General features: G+C 39.3%; 1 protein-coding gene across 1 annotated transcript in view; it reads left to right on the top strand.

The window, feature by feature from the left end:
• ITGA9 (integrin subunit alpha 9) overlaps window positions 1–24756 on the top strand; it is a 222125-nt gene that overhangs the window by 24098 nt on the left and 173271 nt on the right. The window contains exons 6-14 of the mRNA XM_005529940.3: window positions 13–142; window positions 1682–1767; window positions 4266–4334; window positions 7586–7723; window positions 10383–10488; window positions 11917–12011; window positions 14843–14933; window positions 15433–15478; window positions 18886–19040. Coding sequence (XP_005529997.2) covers window positions 13–142; window positions 1682–1767; window positions 4266–4334; window positions 7586–7723; window positions 10383–10488; window positions 11917–12011; window positions 14843–14933; window positions 15433–15478; window positions 18886–19040 — 916 coding nt within the window. The remainder of the gene's footprint in view (window positions 1–12; window positions 143–1681; window positions 1768–4265; window positions 4335–7585; window positions 7724–10382; window positions 10489–11916; window positions 12012–14842; window positions 14934–15432; window positions 15479–18885; window positions 19041–24756) is intronic.

The following is a 24756-nucleotide window of genomic DNA, read 5'->3' as shown; positions in this document are numbered from 1 at the left end:
TTCCTGTTGTAGGAATTGGTCATCATGGGGGCACCAGGATCTTATTATTGGACAGGAACTGTCAAAGTACTGAATCTCACTGACAACACATATTACAAGCTGAATGATGATGCTGTGATAGCCAGGAGGTACACATACCTTGGTAAGCAGCTCTCCAGTGCTCACTGTGAATAGGAAAGTGCCCAACAATATTTCAAGGCTTTGATGCCATGAAGTTGATACTGTGGTTTGTTTTTTTTTATGGTGATGAAGAGTATTTTTATAAAAAGTGCAAAAGGAAGAGTATTTGAATTAAAGTGATACTTATCTGGAAGCAAAGAAGCATTCAAAATACTCAGTTTTTCTCTCCTTGTTCTAACACCCTCCCCCCTACTTTGCTGTAATTTTTTTTTTTTTTTTACTAATATAGAAGAGGCATTTTAACTGAATAGCACATTGGATTGTGGTGGGCTTCTTAACTTTCCTGCCTTTGCCCTGTAATGGGCAAGTTATTAGCCACCAGTTAAACTACGTCTACTTACATGCGTCTTTAAAATGGGTACAACAGCCGACTACAGAATTTGTATTGCAGATGCATTTATTTCAGCTAGAATAACACTATCTAAATGTGTCATTGGCAACTGAAGGAAGGTGTGAAAGGTTTGGTTATAGGTACATCTTTAACTCAATTGGTTTTACTTGCTCTAAAACCAGCTAATGTCCCTAAAATGCTTAATTTAAAGGCTTCCACCTAATCTGAAGTGCTTCAAACTGTTCAGACCTAGAAGGCATTTCAGCAGTTTGATACTGTTTGGCTAAAGTCTTGCACTGACCTCTCATTTTCCTCTTAACCTTTAGTATTTAAAAAACCCATCATTTTGGAGATACTGCTTGGTGATAGATAAATGAAGAGTAAATGTTTACCTGTTTACAGACACAAATTGTTTTGCCACTGATAAACTTGAATTATAGGGTTTGTCATGTTGATTAGAGCCTCATAATTCGTAGCAAAAGAGCAAATACAAAAGAGCTTTAGAATGAAAGCTACTCTACTCACCCTTAGTTATTATATATTAATGTATCAAATAAAAAGGAATCTTTGATCTTTTTCTTTCAAATGCACACTTTTTTTCTTCGATGTATCATCCCATTTTTCTTCTTGGCTAGGCAAAAGTCTTTTTAAGCTATTGACTTTTTTGACCTCTTTGCCTGCTATCCTCTTCTGTTTCCCTCGACCAAAAAGGAACATGATTTTCCAAGCTTTCCTGGGCAGTGATTTTAGCCAAAGGAGGACACTTCTGTTTGATCCAAGTGGGACTGTTGCTCTTGGACATGGTACTTTCCCTGTGGTCATATGATTGCTTTTCTCTGTTTATGTTTTTTCCTGTTTTACTGCTTCCCTCTCTTGACTTGCAGTTGGCAAACTGCTCCCAGTATGAGCTCCTCGTGTCCCTTGGTCATCTCCACTCACATGGCTTTCTTCTCTCAGCTTTTGGAAGGGTACTGGAGGGTGCACTCTCACTTCCCATCCCCATGAACTTTCAAACAGAATATTGGTGCATCCTGAGCAGAAGGGTTGTTGAACTCCTAAGTGCAGCCCAGGAGCAGTGAAGCCTGTTCTGTCTGGCTGGTCTCTTTCTCAGGCTGTCATGGTTGATTATTTATTTGATTGATTGATTGATTTATTTCCTTTACCACTCAGGCTATGCAGTGACAGCAGGTCATTTCTCTCAGCCGACTACCACTGACATTGTAGGAGGAGCTCCCCAGGATGGAGGCATCGGAAAGGTGTGGTTCTTTATCAAACAGTAGTGTGGTTGGATGCAACAGTACATGAAAAGGAATACTTATGTGGTTCTAACATGTATGAGTAGTCAAGAGGTTTTTTTTGTCTGCAGGGTAGTTTTGAACATTGAGCAGGGGAGAGGTGAGGTAATTCGGTGAAGTTGTCAATTTTTTTCAACCTGTCCCTCCTGATGCCTTGCATCCTTCTTCCCTCTTCCCTCTCTTTCCCACCCAATCTTTACAATGCCCATTTTAATGAGAGACAGACAAGATCTTCCACACTGCTTTTGTTTAGGATTTGTGACATTTAGATATTCCTTAAAACTTTGCTAGAAATGTAAATACTTATAAAAGAGAAATTGTCTTCTGCTTCTTTTATTCACACAGTTGACTGACACAGTATTTACTTCAAGATATCTCTAAGAGAATGAGATTAGGTGATTTGATGCCACTTTTCTTATAAACTTCATAATACATTGATGTTTAGTGTATTAGAGTCTGTGTTTTTGATAGCTGTACTTAGAAATCTCAGTGATAGTCTCTTAAGAAGGAAGGAAACTTAAAAGATCTTCCTGGAGGCATATGTAGGTTCAATGTCCCAAAGATGTAAACAAGTGAATGGCAAGATGGACATGGCTAGTGAGTTAGGGAAGCCTGGCTCTCCTGTGCTGAGTATCCATGTGCTGTTGGAGAAACTGGTTGAGGGTGACCTCTTATAATCTTCTAGATCAAAGGCGGAAAAAGTGGGAGCAGGGAGAATGGAGGGAAGGAATGTAAAGGATCTGTATTTTCTCTTCAAAACACAATCCTTTTGGGACCTGCTGTCACTACTTGCTTGAATAGAGATGTCCTGCAGCCCCCTTCCATCTTCCTCCCTTTGGCTTTCATGCGCTATAGTGACATGAGTTGTAACTGAATCATAACAAGTAGTGAGAAGTCTTCACTACCACTATCCTGTTTAGGCAGATTATTTTTGATAGTAACTGTGTCCTTGGGGTAGGAGTGTAAGTGGGGAAAATGGGATAAAAGTAGAGAATGAACTTGGTGCTTATACCTGATCTGGCATGACTAGGACATACAGGATATAGTAGCATCACAGCTGCTGCTGAGGGGAGGTGTGCATGAGAAAGACAAAGTTTCTTTATCCCAGGTGTTCTGTTACAGCTTCTGCAGTGCACCTTACTTCCAAGCTGTTTTTTCTGTGAACAAATTTAATTTCACTAAAAGGAGGAGGGTGGGGAGACACAGCTGCTAGCAAGAGATCCACAAGAAAGCAATTGGCTCTGTAGTTTAAAGACTATTGCTCTAGTCACAAAAGCTGATGTTATTCTCCCTTGGCATGGGATGCAGGTAGCAGGAGCACATGGCAAAGTGTTGGTAAGAAGTGCTGAGTACAGAACATTACATTGAGCAGTCCTGTTGTGCTTTCCAAACACTCTAATAAGATGATCTTTTCCACTTCTCTGATAGAAAGTGATTAGCATTATCACACCTTTCACTTAAGTTAAAGCCAAAATTCTTAATGAGACTGGGTCATTTCTCCAAAGTCACAAAGAGTGTCATTGTTTAAGACTGGGTTTAGAGTTGAGACACCTGACAACATGCTGCTGCTGCTAAACATGCCACTGCGAAAGCTAGGGAGTCCTGTGTATATAGGGCAATTGTCCACAGTAAACCTATGCTGTGTTCTTGACTGAAGGCAGCTTTGAACTCTGTCTCACCACCTGTAATAACTCAAAAAATAATTCACCACACATTCAACTATGTCCAGTGCTTGGCTCTGCCACATGGCCTTGGAAGTAAGGGATCCTCTGTCCTACAAACTGTGTGAGCACCTGCTTGGAGGGAACCTGTCAAATGCCACAGGAATCTCAAAGACTGACTGAGACAGCCTTTCTGTTGAAGGGAATCCCTTTCTTTTATCCCTGAGGATTCCAGATTAAATGGTTTCTCCTGTGGAAATGAGTAGGCTGTGTTTGAATAGTTTTCTGATTTCAAAATTATTCCAGACAGAGTGGAAATGTTGTTGGTGGTCAGATTGGGATTTCTACTCTGACTGTTGCTAAAGCATCATGAAGTTTGCAGTGCAGTACGTGCAGGCACATTTTCTTGATAAGGGAATGCTAGATGAGGGAAGGGGAGCAGGCTTATGCATTCTCAGTCTTTTGCCCTACTTATTTCCAGACGGTCTCCAGATGCCACTTGTTTGAGAGTTGGGAAGTTGTTTGGCTAGGTGCTTTTAAATGCACACATGTGCACATACATTGGTGTACCAAAAAAAGTAGGCAACAAGATAATATTAAAGTGTTTCTTAGGACAAGCCTGTGACTTTTCAGGACAGTGGAGAACTCTGTGTCATCTTTTAAAATAAGACTGACCAGTAAAGTGGTCATGACGTTGGATCCTGGCAATAGCCATGATCCTGATTTAGATATTATTTAGAAAGCACAAGTGCTTCATAGTTAGTATTGGTTAACTTTTTTTCTTTTTTCACCTTTCAGGTTTATATTTTCAGAACGGACAGACAGTCAGGCTCTCTAATAAAGATTTTTCAGGCTTCAGGAAAAAAGGTGAGCATTTATATATGTGTGTTTTCTATTAAGAGGTAGAGGGGGGGAAATAATGGCAGAGTCATCCTGGAGCATCATTTTCATTCCACTCCTTCATAGTTTGTCCAGCAAACCCTGTTTCTTCTTATCCTCCCAGAAGATCTGAACCTGTTTTACAGATCAGCTGTATGCCATTTCTTCTGTAGCAGTCATGACTGCAATGTCTGCTCAATGCCCATGTGACTGAAATGAAAGGTCTTGCTGGAAATTGTAGTAGTGGTTCTCTTTCGTTTTATGTGACTGTAGCAGTAACTCTGAGATGTGGGACATGGGGCACCAGGTGAGCCTAGATGCAGAGATTTCCTCTTAGTAGATGTTACTGGGAGATGTGGGTAACCTGGAGTTTAGCTTAATTGGCAAAGCTCCAATCTGTTTTCCTGTGCTGTGACGAGGGGGATATTGCAGTTACACTGTATTGTGGAGGAACAGTTTCATTGATGATGACGATGACAGATGATGATTTCCCCCTTCCCACTATAAAGCAGTCTTGAGTTCTGTTCTTGACACTGATGTCTTAAAGCTGAGCTGCCCTCCCCCTCCATGAAATTTAGTGAATGCTAGTGAGATCTAGCTTCCGTAGTGTGGTGTTGTGTTTGAATGAGGAACAGTGTGTGTTCTTCATTTGGGGGCTTACTGGAGCTGTGTTGCGGAAGAAACTAAATGGACAGTATGTGTAGCAATAGGTAACAGCAAAAATGTTTAATTTGGGTGTAACTCAGTGATGAAATGATACCTCTTATCTGGAGTCTCCTGTTCTTATGGAAGGAGAAGAAATAATAAAAAAAAAAGGTTTCTGGAGGCTTTTGGCTCTGGTAAGACCTGCTGCTCTCAGGAAGACCCAAAGTGTTTGCCTGTATCCTCAGGTTCAGAGTGTTACTATATCTTGTTTTTTTTTTTTTTCCCCAGCAAGACACAGTTGCAGTATTTAAAAACTTGCCTGGAATAGGGATGTTAATTTACTGAACTTAATGAAATAAATTTAATGAAATAAACTACAAGAATGTGTAGGTGGGTAGTGTGACTTGTATTTTAGGGCCTCCTCCAAAATTTTACTTTTTCTGCACTGGCAGAATTACAGACATCTTGAAAGGAAAAGACCTCCCAGTTCATCCAGGGCATCTCCTGTATTTGATTGCTTCCTGTTAATTTCTTTCCCTGTCGAGTTTTAAATGTCCCTAAGGATGTGCTCCTGACTATTCCTCAACCTAATAAACAAAGCCATCAGGAAGTTTCCAGGTCTTAGCCAAAACCTTTCCCTTTTCATTTGAATTGTAACTTAACTAATCAAGTATTTACATAATTCAAGTACTTCTAGGGTTCTTTTTCATTAGCATCTTCTTCTACAAATTCTCTAAAATACAAATGAGAATTTTATTTTAAAAGAAGGCTGTACTAAATCACCTTTTCTGTTTGGTTGTTTATTTTTGTTTTGTTTGGTAGAAGCAAAACCAGACCTGCTCAGCAATGAGCACTGTTTGGAAATGAGCTTTCACAAAATGCTACATCCTCCCCAGTGGTGTGAAAGTTCATTGTTCTGACATTCTTGGTAGACAGATGTGAACAGCAGGCCAGTTTCTTCCTTCCTTTCTTATTAGTGGAGGCTGAAGTAGGAAATCAAATGCAGACAAGAAAAAGGAAAATTCAATACCTTGTTACAAATGTCAAGTGTGCAAACTTCAGGTTCTTCCCTGAACTGTGAGTGCTGTGAACTCACCCATGCTGCAGACATACCATGTAGCAGTTAAGTAAATAATAGCTTTTTCCTGAAAACTGCCTGAATACATAATAAAATGCTTTTCATAACTTTTGTTCCTTACCCATGAGAAATTTACCCATGAGAAATTTCTTTTAAAACCTTTGTGGAGTAAAAAAATAAACAAAAAATCCACAGGGGAACTTAAGCTACAAAATAACTGGAATCAAATCATATTTGAGGTCTGACTTTAAACCCACACAAGCACAAAGGTCTGCATTAACAAACTGAAATGCTATTCTTCAATCACCATTGCATTATATATTTAGAAACTGTTAAATCTTACAGGCTGCACAGAATAGAGTTGCTGCTGCCCATCTTCTAGCATGCCCAATACTTTTGGTTAATGCATGTTAACTTACAGGCACAGAAGACTGTAGGTCAGAGATCTGCTGTGAGGAATGTAAAAGCATTCAAGAACATAAATAATTATTTCTTTAACATCAGTTTTTCCTACTTAGTAGGAAACATCACTCTATTTCAAATATGAAGTGGTATCTTTCCCTGTTTCCTGCTGAATCAGCTTTTAATTTTGAGGCTATAGTTTGTAGTTGGTTTCAAAGAGTATGTCTTGTGTTACCTTAGCAGAAGTGAAGGAAATAAGGGTGAAATATCATTCTTGCTTTTGGTTTCCTTCTTGTGTTTAAATGTGTTTTAAAATTTATAATGTGGGTGCCAGTTGGGAAATAGTCTTCAATGTTCACCCACATAAAAAAAAGTGAAATTATTGTATTTCTTTATTTTAAGCAATTAAGATTATCGAGCGATAATTAGTGGAGATTGAAAGTGGTTTACAGAACATTTGTTCTGTATCAACTGAGAAGCTTTTACTGAAAGTCTTTGTTTCTGTATCAACTTACCTGCCTGTACATGAGAGGAAAGGCAATGATTAAGACCGACAACCAGTGCGCCCTTTGACAGTGATTGATGCAAATAAATACAAATAGAACAGAGGAAGTTCAATCAAGTTGTAGTTTTAGATACCTATTTTCATGGCCTTTTCCTATTTTTCTTTTTTTCTTTCATTATTTCTGTAAGGTGTCGCCAGATCATCTGTGGTACCAAACTTCAAGGAAGTTTGGCACTGGGCATGAATAATCACTGTCCAGGTCTGGTTGGGAAACTCATTTCACCCCTTCCTAGTTTTAAGCCTTTGACAAGCGAAAGCTACTCTAAGAAAGCTCTTAAAGTGTCTCACTTAAGTATGTCTCAGAGTATAACTTCTATTCTGTTTTAACATCAACATCCAGGCTTGATGCATTGTTACAGTAAAGTGTTTTAATTTCTGCCAGAATTATTCTTAAAGCTTTCTCTCCAGGAGTGCTTGTGAGTGATAAAGCAGCAAGTCATCTTGTGAAATTAAAAGAATAACCAGATGAAACAAAAACCACGCTTATATGATTTCCTTCTGTGTGTGGGCAGATACTGAATGCTTTGTTGTGACTCAACTTGGTTACAGATGGGCTCTTACTTTGGCTCCTCCTTATGTGCAGTTGACCTGAATTCTGATGGGTTGTCAGACCTGCTGGTTGGAGCACCTATGTTTTCTGAGATCAGAGATGAGGGTCAAGTCACAGTCTACATCAACAGAGGAAATGTGAGTATGTACAGGAGTTGACTTGGTAAGGGATGAGGATGTGGGTCCCTGGCAAGGTAGTGCTTATGTCCTTCCGGCACTGCATGGTGAAACTCAGTGTCTCAAATAAGTGGGGGCTTTGCTCTAGCAAAGCATGAGGTCACAGGAAGGCTCATCTGGTATCATAGTTTGCCGGATGCCCGCCCATATTCATGACAGACCTGTAAATCTTTCAAGGAGATCTGAGAAAGTGACTGGTTGTATGTTGAAACTTGGTGGCATTTGTGGTTTTATGTGGATTTGATGCCAAAACCAAGTAAGAGTCAGCAGCTTTGACTGAGTTTCCATTGTCTTTTGGGTGGTCACTAAAACCTAAAACACAATTTAAAAACAAATGTTCGAGGATTGAGGAAGAGGAGAGAAGGCAGAGATTGAATTTGTGTTACTTTTACATTATACCCCATATAGAGATTTTAGGGGAAGTTATCAGCTGGTAGTGTTGGATTTCACATGACCTAACAAGAGGTTTTGGAAAAGCCTGAACTTTGTTGCATTGGCTAACCAAGCCCATTCTTATATTTTATTTATAGGAAAATGATGGTTGTTTACATACTATTAAATATTTAATATTCAGGTCCTAAAGCTGCTATCTTAAAGGAAGAGCTGATATGGACTAAAATTAAATTGGCTTATATTTAGTGAACTTGGAGTTTATTTATTCTAGACTTCAAATTCACCAGAAGTCCTAGGATTTAGGAGACTTGAGAAGTCTCCTAAATTTTTGCTGTTATTTTATTTTTTATTACTGCTCTTATAATTGAGCTTTACTTCTTCAGCTTTTTCCACAGGAGATTCCACCTTTTATGTTGCAGTGTTGCTGTTGGGTCCTCAGGATAGGGTCCAGAATGCCAAAAAGATAGCCAGCATTTCCTGCTCACAGTGAGAGTATACATAAGTTAATGTTTATCTTCTATAGAATAGTCAAGAAGCTAGTGTGAGTTTCTTATACTCCTGTGCTGGGAGTGTTACAATTAGTTGCACAAGCAATGGCTTGCAGGATTGTGAGCTTTATTTTGGGCAGTGGACATTTTAAACTTTATTTTGATGCCTTTTCCTTGGTCCTAAAAATTAAGAGCAAGACATGATTAAGGGATAAAGGGTTTTATCTCAGTATTTAATAAGGGTCTTTATGGTGCACCGCTTTGCCAAGGTGGGATGCGCTGCCATGCACACACCTGATAGATCATGTGTACAATTTACAATCCTTACAAATTAGCATATCTAACAAGGATGCCCCAATGAGAGGCTTGAATGAATAGTGTGATATCATCACCCTATTACCAATCATCACTCACCCTGAAGAATTCCCCCCTGGATGGGCCTAAGCTTAATTTACGGGATGTATTTTAAAGAGGACCTTGCTTTCTCAAGATAGTGTAGAGCTTTCTGGCCTCCAGCTGTGAGGCCTCTGGGATGTCTGGTCTCCTGCCCTAACAGAATATTAGGACTATGCTAAGTTATTGGACTTAAGGAATTACAAGTATGTATGTTAAGAGCACTGAGGATACATAAAAGATATTTAGAAGAAAAGGCAAAAAATCATCATGGCATCAGTTTCATTCTGCAAGCACCATTGCTTAAGAGGTTGTTGCAGAGGATCAGTGAAAATTGTGTTATAAAACAAGCATGCATAGTGATGCTACATTTAAAATGCTTGTATTTTGGCCTTTGCTGTGAGAACTGCAAAGAATGCAGGCACACACACAGGCCTGCCTGTCTTCTCTCTGTTGTGTTTCTATTTCATTATGTGGGATTTTCTTAAAGTCAGCAATGCCTTGCAGCTAAGTAAAAGACTTTAGTACATGTTCCAGAGGGTAGCTTGTTCTCATTCACAAAGGAAACAAAACCAAAACAACCCTGAGGTGGGTACAGACTTAGACTGTATAACTAAATTTTTTTTTCCTGGGGAAATGTTCCTTTCCTCTGAAGGGAAGACTGCAAGAAAATAAAACTTGAGTAACTGACCAAAAGGTGGGTGGGCAAGAAATACCAGTGCCATATAAGGCTTCTCACAGCATAGTAGTACAAAGCTACTTAATTTTCAACTTTTCTCAGTCTCTATTTCATTAAATACATTTCCTTATTCTTAATTTAAGGAGGCTTTTGGAGGACTTTGCTTTAATCCTTCTGTCCTGTACTTAAAATGGTTTCAAATCCAATTATCAAATGTTCTTTGCTTAGGGAAAAATATTCCTCAGCTTGCTGGAGTTTAGCTGAATCAACTCGGACTGAGGATTTTGGTCCTTGGATGTAATCTGCCAGTAGAGCAAACTCTGGGCTGTTATGTTTTAGGCATCTGTAAATTTTCATGATTCACCAATCCCTGTGACTGCATGTAATTACATCTCTGAGTTACTGTTTAGTTAATTTAGTATTTTGGTTTAGTCATGCAGTCCTTTTGTCTTCCCTTCCCCCTGTAAAACTAAAATCCAGAACGTTTAAAACACAAGTAAATTTGATTTCTAGAGCCTGGGTAATCTCATTGCAATGAAAGCAAGAAGCAGACTGCAGCTCTGCCCCAGGTAATTCCCACAGCACATAGGCAGCTTCCATGGGGAAGGCTTACCTCATCCAGGGCTTCCACCATTTCCTTGACCCTGTTTTGTTTCTTGCTTGCTAGGGAGTGCTGGAAGAGCAGCTCACCCTGGGCGGTGACGGTGCCTATAATGCACACTTTGGGGAGAGCATGGCTGCCCTTGGCGATATTGATGACGATGGCTTCCCAGGTCAGTGCAACTTCCTCCATGGCCCTTTCTCCATAAGTGTGAGCAACGCTGGTGACACTGTCAGTCTTGCATGGCATGCATTGCTTTTCCAGGCCTGACTAGCATCTGGGTTCAACCTAAGGATAGATCTGCTTGTGTAGGATTTGTGTGCTAAAGCATTTTGTAGCTGACTGTCCTTGATGTTGGTTTAGTTTGTCTGTGCAGGTCACAGTAACATTGCTTTGCTCTCCTTGCTGTTGAATTTTCTTCTTCCTGTATGTCTTATAAAAGGCTTTAGATAAGCTCACCCTGAACAAAACAGAAACCTATGTCTGACTTCTTTCTTCTTGCCCATTTCCCTATGTTCCAAGTCTTTCTGATTTCATTGACATAATCTCATTTCTTATCAAGAACTGTAATTCAGAAGTAGCTTGTCACTCCTGATAGCACATAATCTATTAATTTCTCTCTTTTGCTTTGTTCTCCCTGTGCTCTGTTCTCAGGATTCTCAGTGTGAGACCCCATGCTGTGAGAGTAGTAGGTGAGAACAAAACATCGATGCTCTTTTTCTGCCCTGGTTTCTGGAAGTGCAGATTAAGGGCTTCTAAACAAAGGCTAACTTAGTGTGTGCCTGGATCTATTTCTTCCAGGCCACTCAGGACACAGTATCCCATTAAGCCTAACCCAGCCTCATTGCAGGTTGCCCTCACAAATCATGAACACGCTCTTCCTCTGCATCTGGACATGCTTGTGTGTTCTTGCTAATATTTATAGTCAATCATGGTAATGGTGAGACTGCAGAGGGAGTTGAATTAGTCCACTCCATCAGTGGGTACAAAGCAATTATGAAAAGCTTAATTTTAGCAGATAGCACAGTCACTAGATCCAAGTAGGAGAGGAGAATGGGAGGTGGGATCATGCTTTCTGTAGGAGTTTGCAGTTAAATTGGATCAATTGTAATTTGAAAATTCACTCTTAGAAGTAGACTTTTAATTCTTTCCTATCCATTTAATATACCCAGCTTATTTGTGATTGGATTTTCAACCAATCTTAATGTACTGCTACAGTAAATATTTCTCCAGTCTTGTCTTGGTTCACAAAGCTGATGTTCTCATGGGTTGAAGATTTGGTTATGAAAGGATTCTAAATTCACTTTTTTGAGTATGGTTGCTAAACACATTTTTATAACAGAACATGTTTCTAATTAGGCACAACATCTGATTCTGTGAAACATACATATGTGTACAAATTCATCTGGGTTTCTATATTTTTAAGGTTTATCTTAACTTGTGCTCTTAATTAAATCAACCAAGTTCCTTCTACTCAGGTTCATATAAGCTGCTGATCATCTTTGTCATGGGGAGCTATTTTCCTATGGAAATCTGCATCCTAAAATTAGGGAAAAGCTGGATTAATGGAATGGATTGTGAAATCTGTGCTGTTTTACAGATGTTGCCATTGGAGCGCCTAAGGAGGATAACTACATAGGAGCAGTGTACATTTACCATGGGGATGCCAGTGGTATTATACCTCAGTACTCTATGGTATGTGACACTATTGTTTATGTTCCCTGTCTGAAAGCCACTTTTCCAGGACCTGCAGAAATAAGCCATACTAAAGGGTCCCTTAATAGGTAACCTTGTCATAGCCCTACATCCTTTTCTCAGTCCTGGTTTAAAGATGGCTTCTCCCAAAGTTGGTCTGTATCTGTGCTGAAAAGTAAAATTATGTTAGTCAGGAGGTATTTTTTACTGTCTTTTGTTACAGCTGTCAGCTATATCTTCTTGAAACAAACAAGGTCTTAAAAGTTGAGTGTTAGTTTTTAGGGATAGTACTAATGCAAAGGAGAAATTAAAACCCTGGAAAGGTTGGGCGTGCAAATTATGGAGAGGCCTGTGGGAAATCAGGAGGTTGCCCTTTCTTCCTTTAGAAGCATACTTTGTGAGAGTGAAGAGTTATTAACTGTTCTTTTGTGCCTTTTTACCCACCTTGTTGGCCTTCTTGCAATCTGACAATATGTCAGAAGGCCATTCTTAGGTGCCATCCCCCATACCCACTTACGAAGTAAAACCTTGTTTGGGATATGCTGTGGTATCTTGTGCAGAGAGGACACAGTGCAATTTAGCTGCTGTAGCCAGGCAGTAGAGAAGATAAATTTATGCTTATGCTGCCCAACATGTGTCTCTTAGTCTCTGTCTAGCACATTTCATTGTTCTGAAAGCCTGACTCTTCCCTCCCTCTGTGTGTTTGAAGTTCTGGTTGTTTTGTCTTGTTGCTGGGTGGGATCCTTCATAGTAATCCGTTTACACAGAATTAAAGAGTTCAGTGGTTATATTGGCAACTCTTTCAACAGACTATAAAAGTTTAGTCCTTCTGCCTTTACCGTGTATATGGCATGCAGTGCTTTTGAAAAAAAAAGGAAGTGACTCTAGTGCATTTTAGAAGTATTCCTGATGTGTGGCATGTAGAGGATTCTGCCTGATTTTTGCCAAGAGCCACTGGTTAGGAGGTTCTTCTCTGAAAACCCCAGAGCTTTCCAGATCTTGCTGAAAAGGATTAGATTTTTTTGGTTTTTTCTTTTTGGTTTGATTTTTTTTAGTTAGGGTTTTTTTTTTTTTTGTTCATTCATGAGAAAATTTTACATTTTTTGAGGAGGACAGATACAGCACATATCTCTCCACTTGGTCAGTAGGAAAACACTCAGCTCAAGAGTGTGGTAGAGTATGTGTTCATTGACTCTTGTTAAATCATTCCTATCATTGTCCCATGTTCTGAGGCAGCCAAGGGGGCACCGCTTACAGGCATTGTTTCTGTGCCATTTCCCAGTGTCTGGTGCACTAGACACACACTGCTGGTTCAAGTCCCCTGTGCAGCTGAAATGGTGTAACAACTTCAGCTCTTTACCTATCTGCCCTGGATTTGAAAGACATTTTGTATCTTATTACTATGTTCCTGATCTATCTTAATGCTGTGGAGTTCCTCTTTGAAATAAGCTATGAGAGGTGGAGAAGGTGGGGTTCACCCTGTTCATTTTGTTAGCTCTTCCTCCTCCGTCCTCCTGCTTTCATCACTTAAAGTGCTGGTAATTTTCATTCTCTGATGTCCCTTCAGCAGCTTCAGTGGCATCTATTTAGCAGAAGCAGCTGACTTGGCTTTGTGTCCTGCTATTTTAATTTATGGTACTTAAAACAGCATTATTCGTCTGTCTTGTAGGCTGAAAGAACCCACAGATGTCTTTTAGGTGTTTGCAGGTGGGATTTACCACCCTAACTGGGACCCCCAAAGATGAAATGCGAGTGTAATGTGGGGATGAAGTTACTTCCAGTTGTCTTAAGCTTACCTGCCCACGAGTAGAAAAAGAGATCTGTACTCAGAGGAGCACTCTTTTTCCCTTTAAACTAACTGTCAGGATATCTGACTTTCAACTAGGCTTTTTTTCCATAAATTTTCTGCCTGATCTTTTGTCCAGTATTATATTCTTTTATGGGAGGGCCAGGAAAACATGTTGCAAACAGTGAAATACCTCCAACAGACTTAAAATTACTTCATGGTTTCCTCTATCTGTAACTTCTGTAGTCAGAAGTTGATTTGAGTTCAGGTCTTGTATTGGTGGCCCGGCAGAATGATTGAAAGCTGGGGCACTTCTGATTGCCTTCTTAGAAAAAGAGATTTTGATATGTTAATTTGCTTCAGATGAAGGTATTTGCAATGCAAATCATTTAGAGGAAGTTCTGTGTTAGTAACTAAAAAAAGAAAGAAACTGTATTAGAAGTTAATTAATCTTCGTGTTGGAGAGGCAGAAATGAAATACAACTTCCAGACTTACAGGAAATACTCTGTAATAGGTGATGGAAACCAGAATTTCCAAGTGGGATGAGAATTAATCATTTTGTCTTTGAGTATGCTGGCAAATGTGTTGAAAATAAATGGTTGTGCATGATTTTTTGTTTTAACTAATCATTAATATTGTCAAGATGCTCCTTAATAGTTTTATTCACAGAAATTAAGGTAATAAAAAAAAATAATCTGTTGGGTGCAGTTATATTTTTTCCTCATGCAGAAATCTATTTGATGTGTTCCTTATTTTGATTGGGTCTGCATGAGTATTGTAATGCAGGTGTGGGATTTTAGTCCGAGTCAACACTGGTCTCCTACTAGCCGGGAGCAAAAGGGCAGTCCACAGTCTTCCTGTTAGGGCTGTGTGGGTGAAGTGCAAGGCAGCAGGTGTGTAGCACTTCCAGCCCACAGAAGAGAGACTCAGTGGCCATGAAAATCATGCTCAAATGTTTTGGGATTTTTTTGTTCTGGTAAGGTTTTTTTTTTAGAGGATTTTTTGTGTTAATGACTAATTTCACTTCTGTGTTCTCTACTGCAGAAGCTGTCTGGGCAAACAATAAACCCAAAGCTGCGTATGTTTGGCCAGTCCATATCAGGGGGAGTTGATATGGATAGTAATGGTTATCCAGGTATGTTGGCTACTCTGGCAGTGAGAGCATCAGGAAAATACATCAGCAGTCTGAGAAAACAGCAGAGATGGCTGTTTTCAGGCTGCTAGTTCCTGCCATTGCAGGTGGTCAGTGAAACTGAGCTGCTTTTTCCGTTTCCCTTCTGCTACTCAAAACTCCTGATAAAAATTTTAGGTGATTGCCTAATTCAAGTATTTGAACTGTCAAAATGATTGAGAGTTCAGTATCTGGCCAAGGTTTTAATCTTGCTCTGTCAGGATGGCAATCTTTAAGGAATCCAAAAAGTAGACAATAATATAATAGCAGTAATAAAAATCAAACAACAAAGCAGAAGTGAACATCACAGAACTAATCCTTCAGTTCCAACATAATGATATAAGAGACAAACTAAGTCAGAAAATGCCTTTTTTAGATTCATGCTCTGTGATTTAGCAACAGATTTGAGAGAACTGGATTTTATGCCTCCTTTGTAACTGCCTCAATGTTGCAAACATTTCAGACATGACTGTTGGAGCCTTCCTTTCAGACAATGTGGTACTTCTCAGGTGAGATGTCTTTTTAATTCAATGTTGTCTTCTTCTGTTTTCTGTTTATATCTTCTGTGGTCTAAGACCAGTTCTCTCCCTAGTTTAATGTGGCCAGAAGAAGCAAGCTGGACTACTTTTTAAGCAAAATCTTAGACATGTATAGTGTCAAAGAATGCAGTCTAATTTAAATAGAATAGTGTGGGGGGGGTGATGATACCAGAATAATACCTGGTCTTTGAAGAAAAAGGGTTAGAGCTGAAAGGAGATGAGTTGATCTCAGTGCCTCTTTAGAAATGTTGCTCCTGACTTGTGACAAGGCTTTTTTATTATTCTGATGTTTACCTAAAGTAGATCAATTAAAGGGAATGTAGCTGAGCAAAAAATGAGTAGGATGCCAGGATGTAGTTTTGCGGGTATATATATAGATATACATACATATATACACACACACATATGTGTATATATATACACAGTTTTGCAGATATATGTATAATTTTATAATGGAATGCAGAGTGAAATAAGATTCTTTGAGGAAATTAAATATGGATATGTTTTCAGAGCACACAGGAGTTGGGCTGCTGTTTCAAGTTTGTTAGTTAAGTGTAATTGCTTTTTCTGTCTGACAGAGGTGGGACAGCTTGGTTCACCAAATTACACAGGTGGGCAAGTGACCTGGGTAACAGAGTGCAAAGCTGGATTTTTGTCAGTAGCTCCTTTGTTACGGTTAATATTAAATTAAAAAGTCCTTTCAATACTTAGATATCTTTAGGAACTCCTGCATCTTATATGGAAGAAACAGGGATGGGGTGACCCTGGTAAGACAAATGCTGGAACTGTGGAACAGATGTGCCAGCCTTCTTCCTGCCCAAGGCAGGAGAAACTTGGCTCAGTGTTTCCGTTTGAATCAGTTACACTGAAGAAAAAGAAAAAGGAGAGGGAGGGAAGAAATACTCTTGATGATCAGCATGGCAGGTGGTCAGGGCTTTTGAAGAGTTTTTTGTTTCCTCATCATCTATACAGGGAATGCTAATAACTGCTTCTGTGAGAAGGTGTGCTGTGCCCCAGATGGGAATTCAGTCTCATGTCTCTGATGCTGCTTGAAAGAAAATGGCATTTTTCACCTACATTGATGTTACTTGCAGAGAGGGGAGACAAATGTGATTAAGTCCACATACATCACAACAGCACAATAACCACTGTTTATGCATTCAGTTATGCTTGTGCATTTCAGAGGAAATTAGTGCATTACTGACTAACTTTATGGGCAGCTTGATTAGTTGCTGTTACTGCCAATTTACAGTGTGTCCCTCTTCCTGTTAGGATAAAGAGAAACTTTTTTCCCCCATGCATCCCCTGCCCTTCCCCTTTTGTGAAGTACTTTAAACAAAACCAACAAATGTTTTGCCAAGTGACATTTGACGCCTTTTGTGGAAGTCTTTGACTTGGGGCAGATGCATTCTGTTGATCATATGTGTGTATGGTTCTTTGACAGATGTGTTGGGTTGTTTTTCCCTAGTGAATAACCAAGTGACATAACATTAAGGAAAAAATCACACAATGCATGATAGCTGGAGAAATACTTTTTTGAAGGAGAAATATTTTTCTAAATCAATTATAGCCTTTACTCTTTTATATCTCCCTAAGCATTCAGAAAGAGTGGTTTTTTTTGGAAGGTGTGAAATGATCCTAGGACGCTGACTTTTTTTTCCTCCCTTCCCCCTACTGCATATATTTCTAAGGCTAGCATTTATTTTTATCCTCCATCTCAAAATGTGAACTTGCACTGTTATTTCAGGCTGTGGTAAAAGAGTCTGAGCAGCTGTATTGGAGATTGATGTGAATCTTGTTCCAATTCATATATATTAGGTGTAACCACAATCACTGCTCTCTTCTCCCTCTCCCCTACCTCTAAATTTAAGTGGCTTGTGGAGTGAGTGTCCTGAAGTGGTTTACAAGCTCTGGCCTTGCATGGCTGCTGGGACTACCTTAGAACTGAATCTGCTGGTTGCTGCACATTTTTTTTATTACTGTAGTTTATTTTGGAAGAACATGTTCATTTTGAACACGTACAGAATTGAAAACAGGAAGAATAACACCCATAATTTTTGGGCTGAAGTCCTGCACTGGAGATGGCTCAGGAGTGCCTGAGTTTCTAGGTTGTGTTTCCCAATCAAGCTGCTGGGGCTTCTGTGTTGTGTGAAAAAGGAAACTGTTGAGGAATACATGCAGTGCAGGTGGCTTGGTGTGTGAACTGCAAATTGAGCTCTGGGTGGTGGGAGCCTGAAGCAAGAGACACTCAGGGACACTGAGACACAGCAGGAGCTGAGAAGTCAGGAGGCAGAGGAGAGACCTTTGTGTGCTTGGACTGTGAGGGTATAAAAGCCCATGGGGTCCTTTTTTGGGGGTCCCTCCTTGGAGGCACCACCTTGAGCTGTTTCCATGTTACTGCACTGTGAATAAAACGCTTTATTAAACTATGGGAGACCTGGTCTGACTATGTGAGTGTGGTGTGTGTAGGGAGTCAAGGGGGGCACCTGTCAGCTCACTGCAAATGAGCTTTGGTCCCAGGAGTTCAAATCCCTGGTGGTGGGAGTGTGGCTGCCTGAGTGCCTCCTGGATGGTCAGACAGGGAAGTTTCCTTAGCAAGACACCTGAGCCTTAAGGCACTCAACTTGATCTGTGATTCTGGTTGAGGTCTCCCTCAGCCAGGAGCACTGGTAGCAATAACATTGTGCTGGAGTTGCAAGAGTAGTAGAAAGCTTTTGTTCACAGTGCAATGGATAATTCTTGAAAGACAGTTCAGCAGTGTGATAAAAGTATTCAATCCTTGTCGCTCACCAGAAGGGAATTAGCCAAACATTTCCTCCTCCAGAAAACACAGATGTGGTGTCTGTTGTCCCTCTTATATTATCATAAAAATTATGTATGAATCCATCTCCTGTGGATGACCTCTGTGCTCTCTCCTTGACTTTGGGGTCACAAATTTGACTATAGATCATTCTGTGGAAACTCTGTCTCTCCCTACCTGTCCCTGTTCATCCAAGATGGTTAGCAACCAGTCTCATTTGTATGAACTTGTACTTGTTTGCTGTTCTGGTAATTTTGTTATCCTCTTCAGTCATCAGGAAGGCTTTATGCAGCCTTTGCTGGAGAGGATTATAGTTATTTAATATTATCAGTTTCCCCAGCTGCCTGCCTGCAGTCTGTATCTGAGCACTAAACTTCAAGCTGACATTACCACTTTCATTTAAATGCTAGTAGTCCTTGCCAGCTAGGCAAAATGCTAGTTTATTTTACAATTCAAATGTAGTTTATTTTTCCTGTCTGCTTGAAATTGTGCAGTTTTCCAAATTTGCTTTATTTTCCTTTTGCGGAGAATTTCCCTCTGAATGGTCACTCAATTCTGCTTCTCTGTTGATCTCCAGATCCAGGCCTGTCATTACCATGGATGTCACCGTTTTCCTGCCCATATCTATCAATATCACAGCTCCTCAGTGCCATGATGGTTTGCAGCCGGTGAACTGCCTCAATGTCACAGCATGCTTTCGTTTCAGTGGCAAGCACGTTCCTGGAGAAGTAGGTAAGGTACCTATGCCAGCCCTAGACAGGATCACAGTAACAGGTTGACCCAGAGTCGAGGTCTTTCTTTGTACTTAGTAACAGAGCTTTGTTTGAAATAAGTAGTTTCAAGATGAACATGGGCCATACAATCCCAGAAGGCTGGAGGCTTGAGAGGTTCCTTGGGCATGTTTTTGCCTTGTGATGAGGCTGGCATAATACTGAGGCAGGTTCTTCCTGAGTGAAATGAGGGAAATGTCTCCTTGGGCTTACTGCAAGGATAAGAGAGTGCAGCCTTCAGAGTTCATAGTCCCTGTCTACCTCTTGATAATGCATATCTGTATCCATATCCTCTACCAATGTTATTAGACAACAGGTATGATTTGCTCTGGATTAATAGTGTTTGAAAGTCTGCAAGGAGCTCTTGAAACAGACATGAAAAAATCCTTTTCTGTGCATCAGTTTACCTATTTGTAAAATGATTATAAATAACCCAGTGTTTTACTGATTGCAAGAATATCTTCCAGATTAGTCTCTGTAAAACACTCGGAGTTTCTCAGATGAATGGAATTGTGCACCATGTAATTGTCCTAGTCTTTACATCTTGGCTCTATTAAAATACTACTTATGTCTTTTACATTCCAATGCTTACAAATCTTAGCTGTTTTATGAAGTGGTATGGGACAGATACAGAATTTCTAAATATTTAAGGCCTGGGTTAATTTTTTTAATGATGCTTCACTCTTGTCATGCTTTAAGAATGGCAGAGGACTTGCACTGTTCAGGGAAGATGCCCCAGCCTCACAGCATGCTGTGTCTTGACAGTGAGTCTGGTGAAGAGTTGGGGGAAGCACTGCCTCCTCCTGCTCAGTGGTCTAATCTTTTTGACAGGTAGTTGAGAAGGATGAGTTGTATCCATGTACCTTCATATGAGCCTGCTTCAGGATTCTGTTTTTAATTAAGTCAGAAAAGGAAAAGGCTTCTTGCTACTTTTTGCATTCACATGAAGTAAGAACTACAAGCATCTTGTCACTGTCACCTAAATATCTCAAAACAATGGATTTACTATGTTTAAGATTCCTCTGTATTATAGCATATTAATGCAACTGAGACTTCAGTTTCTATTTTTGCTTCCGCTAAATGCTGACTTTTTCCTTCCCTGTAAATGATGACTCTAAGTAAGCAAATTTGGGCTTTGATAAAGTATTTTTTTACTACCCACTACTCTGTCATTAAGGAAATGCATTTTTGAGGGCTCCTGAGGTGTTAATTCCTCTCAGAAAAATTACAAATAGGTTTTCTGAAAATCTAGGTGTTCTTATGTTCCTGGAGTACTATTTAAAATGTTTCCTTTGCTTTAATTTCATATCGTTGGACCTGTGGCTATGAAGTAAACTGCCTTTTTTCTCATCTAAATATTGGTTTCCCTTGTTTACAAATCTTCCTGTTCACTGTGTCTTGTTAAGAGCTGGTTGATTCCCCTATGTAGTCATACAAACTGTACTTCGCTTGATTTACCCAGTAAAAGCACACATGTATCTTTGATGACTAATATCCATTGCATTACAAGGAACTGTTTTATTATTAAGTATATAAACTCCAATCACTGCCCTTTTATATAATGCTTCTAACAAAGTGATTTTTCTTGAAAATGTTACAGCCAGAACTATCTGACTATATAAAACCCCTTTAGGATATGATTTGGATAAAATATCTCAAATAAGTTTTAAGTTAGTATTGTAGCAGTCAGACCATTTTAATTATGTTGCAGTTGAAAAATATCAATTAACAAAGGAGGGAACAATTAATGGAAATATTGTAGTGGTTCCTTTCCTGCATGGTTAAATAAAGGGGAAAAAACCCTAGAATATCCGTGTTAATGCATTGTTGCACAGTTCAGACTTTGAAAGGCTTATGGAGGTGTTAAAATGCTATGCCAGAATTTTGTGGCCAAAAGTGTTCAGCTTGTGTCTCGGTGCTTTTTGTTAAATCAGACTGCAAGAATGCAGTGCTCATCTAGAATCTAGATGCTGGTGTTCATCTTGCACTTCCCTAGGGCTTGTCACTGGATTCTCAAGATTACTGCTTACTCGTGTAAAGTTGAGCGTTTCTCCTGCTTTTGAGCAGCTGAAATTGCCATCAACTACATAATGTTCAGAAAATCAAGCTGAACATGCACACAGCATTCTCCTGTGGCACATGGGTTTCTTCAATACTTATTTGAATGTGTGGTTATTTTGTTAATAAGAATGGGACAAAAGGTCATCTTCATCTAGCACTGTCTCATACTTGCATGTAAACATTACCTACCTTCTTTTTTTTTTTTTTTTTTTTTTTCCCTTCTAGTGGTAGCTGCAATACTACTGGTCATGAAACAGCTATCCAAGGATCTGTGTTTATGGATGCTGCTTGATACTGCAAATGGCTGTACAGTTTCCTTTGAGTTTGTTTCTTGCAGATAATGGTTTTCAGAAGTATGAATTTATTGCTGAAATGTTTTTGTCTGAACAAAGAGCCATGGCCAAGTGAAATACAGGCTCTGCACTTTGTGCACACTCTGTCTGACCCTTCAGTCTGTCTCGGTGCTTGCTGGAGAGCTGATCTCCTGACAGAGACGGCCTCCAGCATGTCTTGGACATGAGAAGTATGACATTTGAAGTTCTCACTCTGTCATCTCAGAATCTCAGTTAAACTGTTCTTCCCTCACTTGATGGGTCACTGCTTTGTCTCCCCTGGGGTTTCTGTATCACTAGGAAAGGCAGAGATTAGAGGAAGGCCTTTCCATCTTGAATGAAAATGTTTTAGCCTGTCCAGACTCTGTACTTCTGTGTGACCAGGACAAGAAGGTGGCTGCTGGCATCTCTGTACATCAAGTGCTGCTTCTGCATTCATCTGTGAAGGAAAATGGAAGTAAACTTGTGTCCACAGTTGTCAGGATCCAGTTCTTAAAGTGACTAGAAATGCCTCTGCCCAAATTAAGGTGCAAACAAGACCGTATGCCAAAGTCAATAGTATGGATTTTATTTGATAGTAAATATGAGAGAAAGAAAGAAATAGAAAATAGGTGAGTTCAACAAAAGAGAGTGACAGAGACAGAGTAAAGAAAATATCACCACCTGTGGATCCCACGATATTCCGTTATCTTCTTGGTGGTGATGGTCCCTCTGAAAAGCATCTTTAGGGAGGGATGGGCTTCAATGGCTCCTTTGTACAGTTCTGCTATAATAAGCAAAATTTTATATCAGTGTTTGAGGCACGAACGATTTCAGTCTCTGACATCCACCCTGTGACTCAAACGTTATAATAAATGTCTCTTTTCTAGCATTCTTCTTCAGTTTATGGGTTGTCCATGGAGGTGATGAAGAAAGATGATAGGAGAAAAGATAGAAACAGCAGAAGCAATAACATGAGTAATCATACAGCATACAATAATCATCAACCCAATTCTCATTAATTAGTGAATCCCAGGAATCAGTGCTTTTTAATGGGTAGTGGATGTGAGGGGCATCACTATATTGTATCTTTTAGGTGTTGGTTCAATATTTTTGAAATTATTTATAGAGTACAGTGAGTCTTCATTTTTAAACTCTATAGAGGGGTATCCTCAGCATATGCACATATTAACATGTGTCAATCAGCCAAGTTTTGAGAGAATTCCCAGCTGTTGTAGTATAATTTATTAACTTTGCACCCTAGAATAAAAGTGAATGGATTTGTCGAGGGTGTTTTCTTCTTGACTGCATTCACATGTAGTTGGAATATTTTTATATGTAATATTCTTAGTCTACCAGATTATTCTATATATTACGAAAACAAGTTTTTATGATACAGAATTGCCACACAAAACATTTTCATACAAAATGTTCTCAAGCAAACATATTTTTACATCAGGGATATGCTGTACTTTCCAGGAGACAATTGTAATTTAATCTCGACAGAAAATAGAAACTATGGGTTTATTATTGGTGGGATTAGAAATTAAATAAATTTCCTTTCAAACTTAGTTGTATTAGCCAAAGTAGCTTTTTTCCTTTGAATTTCAGTGAGTAAATTGCCCTCATCACATTCTGCACCTACAGCTGAGAAGCATGTGTATTGCAGAATGTACTATAGCCACTACACTGATTAGCATAAATAGAAGAGTTGAGGCAAAGTTAAAATACTGTCTTCAGACCTATGGCAGGAAATTTAACATACATTGGCTTGAGAGCTGGTAGAAGGCTTTTCTGTATTTTATTCACGTTGTTTTTGCAGTTCATGACTATCCCTCCAAGTTTGGGAAGGGAGATTCAGTAATTTCTTAAATGATATTGAGTTAATGTTTTGTTAAGAATTTTTAGTTCTCTAATTAGTAAATCAGAAAAATTTAGCCAAATCATAATTGTAAACCCCTCTGAGGCATAACTGCGGAGGTTAGTACATACTTGCATGATTTCAAATATGTATACATTTTTATACCAACTCTCAGGACAAAATTGGTTGAGACAAATTATACATTCATAAGACTTTTGCTACACCATTTTTCAGTAAAAAGAAAAGAAGTTAGACAAAAATCAAACTTATGTGGAATACTTTAACTAATATTTGATCTCCCAGCAATCCACTTGCAGTGAAAATACAAACAAATTGCAAACATTAATGAACTGAAAATGCAAACAATTACAGTGACACTTTAAATTTCATGGATTTTCATGCAGCTCCATCTCATGTGTTGGTAGGTTCCTATAAAAAGAAAGTGAATGTGCTGCTTGCAGTTTCTCTGTTCCAAACAGTTTTCCTTGTATTCAATGTAGGGATGTTTGGCATTTCTCGAAAAAAAAAGAAATAAACTTCCCTGGCAAAATACACCAGAATGAAATGAGTTGCTAATTGCATTAACTTTTTTAGGTGAAGTTCTACCTTCTATTCTATGAAGTGCTTGTTGCACCACTTCTATTATTTCCCTAAGTTTTTCAGTGAGGTCTTCTCCAACCGATTGCATGTTCAGTGGAGGGAGTGAAACTGCTTTAATTGCAGTCTTTGAATTAGGGAATGGTTTTGGCATTTGGGTTGCCTTTTTTTTTCTTTTTTTTCCAGGGTTTTAGTAGGCTTCTGCTTTTCACCTGGAAACAGTCAGCCTTATCAGTTTGCTCCTTTAATTTCAGTGATTTTCATTTTGGATGTGATTGAATTTGGCAGCAAGCAATGCCACTGCCTAAAACCTTTTTTTAATAACCTTTCTACTAATCATTTTAACTAATCATTTTAACTGATTTTTACTAATCAGTTGTTCCCTATCCATTTTTTTTTTTTCTCACTATATCCACCCCAGGGGTAGAGAAGTGACTAACAAATTAACTAATGAAGGACAACAAAACGTTTACCCCTAAAGTTTTCCTACAACCCCCACAGAGGAAGCTGCATGATGAATACCTAAGCCTGCATAGGGACAAAATGATCCCCACATGGCAGCAGCTGCAGGATTGGCCTCAGGATTAGAACCTGCCAATTCTAGTTCTCCACAACAAACCACAGATTGGTGGGGAGGTTCCCACAAGATAGGAGATGCAGAATTGGCTTCAAAGACTAGAACATGCCAGTTCTGCCTTTTCACAACAGAACACACAAAAATCATAGGGGCATCAGTCCCCACCAAACAGGAGCTTTTGGCTCTGAACAAAACAACATGTAGATGAGGGAACTAGACCCCCAAATCCATTTACCACAATTCCCTCAGAGAAAGATGCATTCAAATTTCT

Source organism: Pseudopodoces humilis, chromosome 1 (assembly GCF_049639895.1).
Source record: "Pseudopodoces humilis isolate 2021_Gansu_Grassland_sample_001 chromosome 1, ASM4963989v1, whole genome shotgun sequence".
In the NCBI taxonomy this organism is placed as follows: Eukaryota; Metazoa; Chordata; class Aves; order Passeriformes; family Paridae; genus Pseudopodoces; species Pseudopodoces humilis.
Note: the sequence above shows the minus strand (reverse complement) of the source record. Positions and strands in the feature narration are given on the sequence as shown.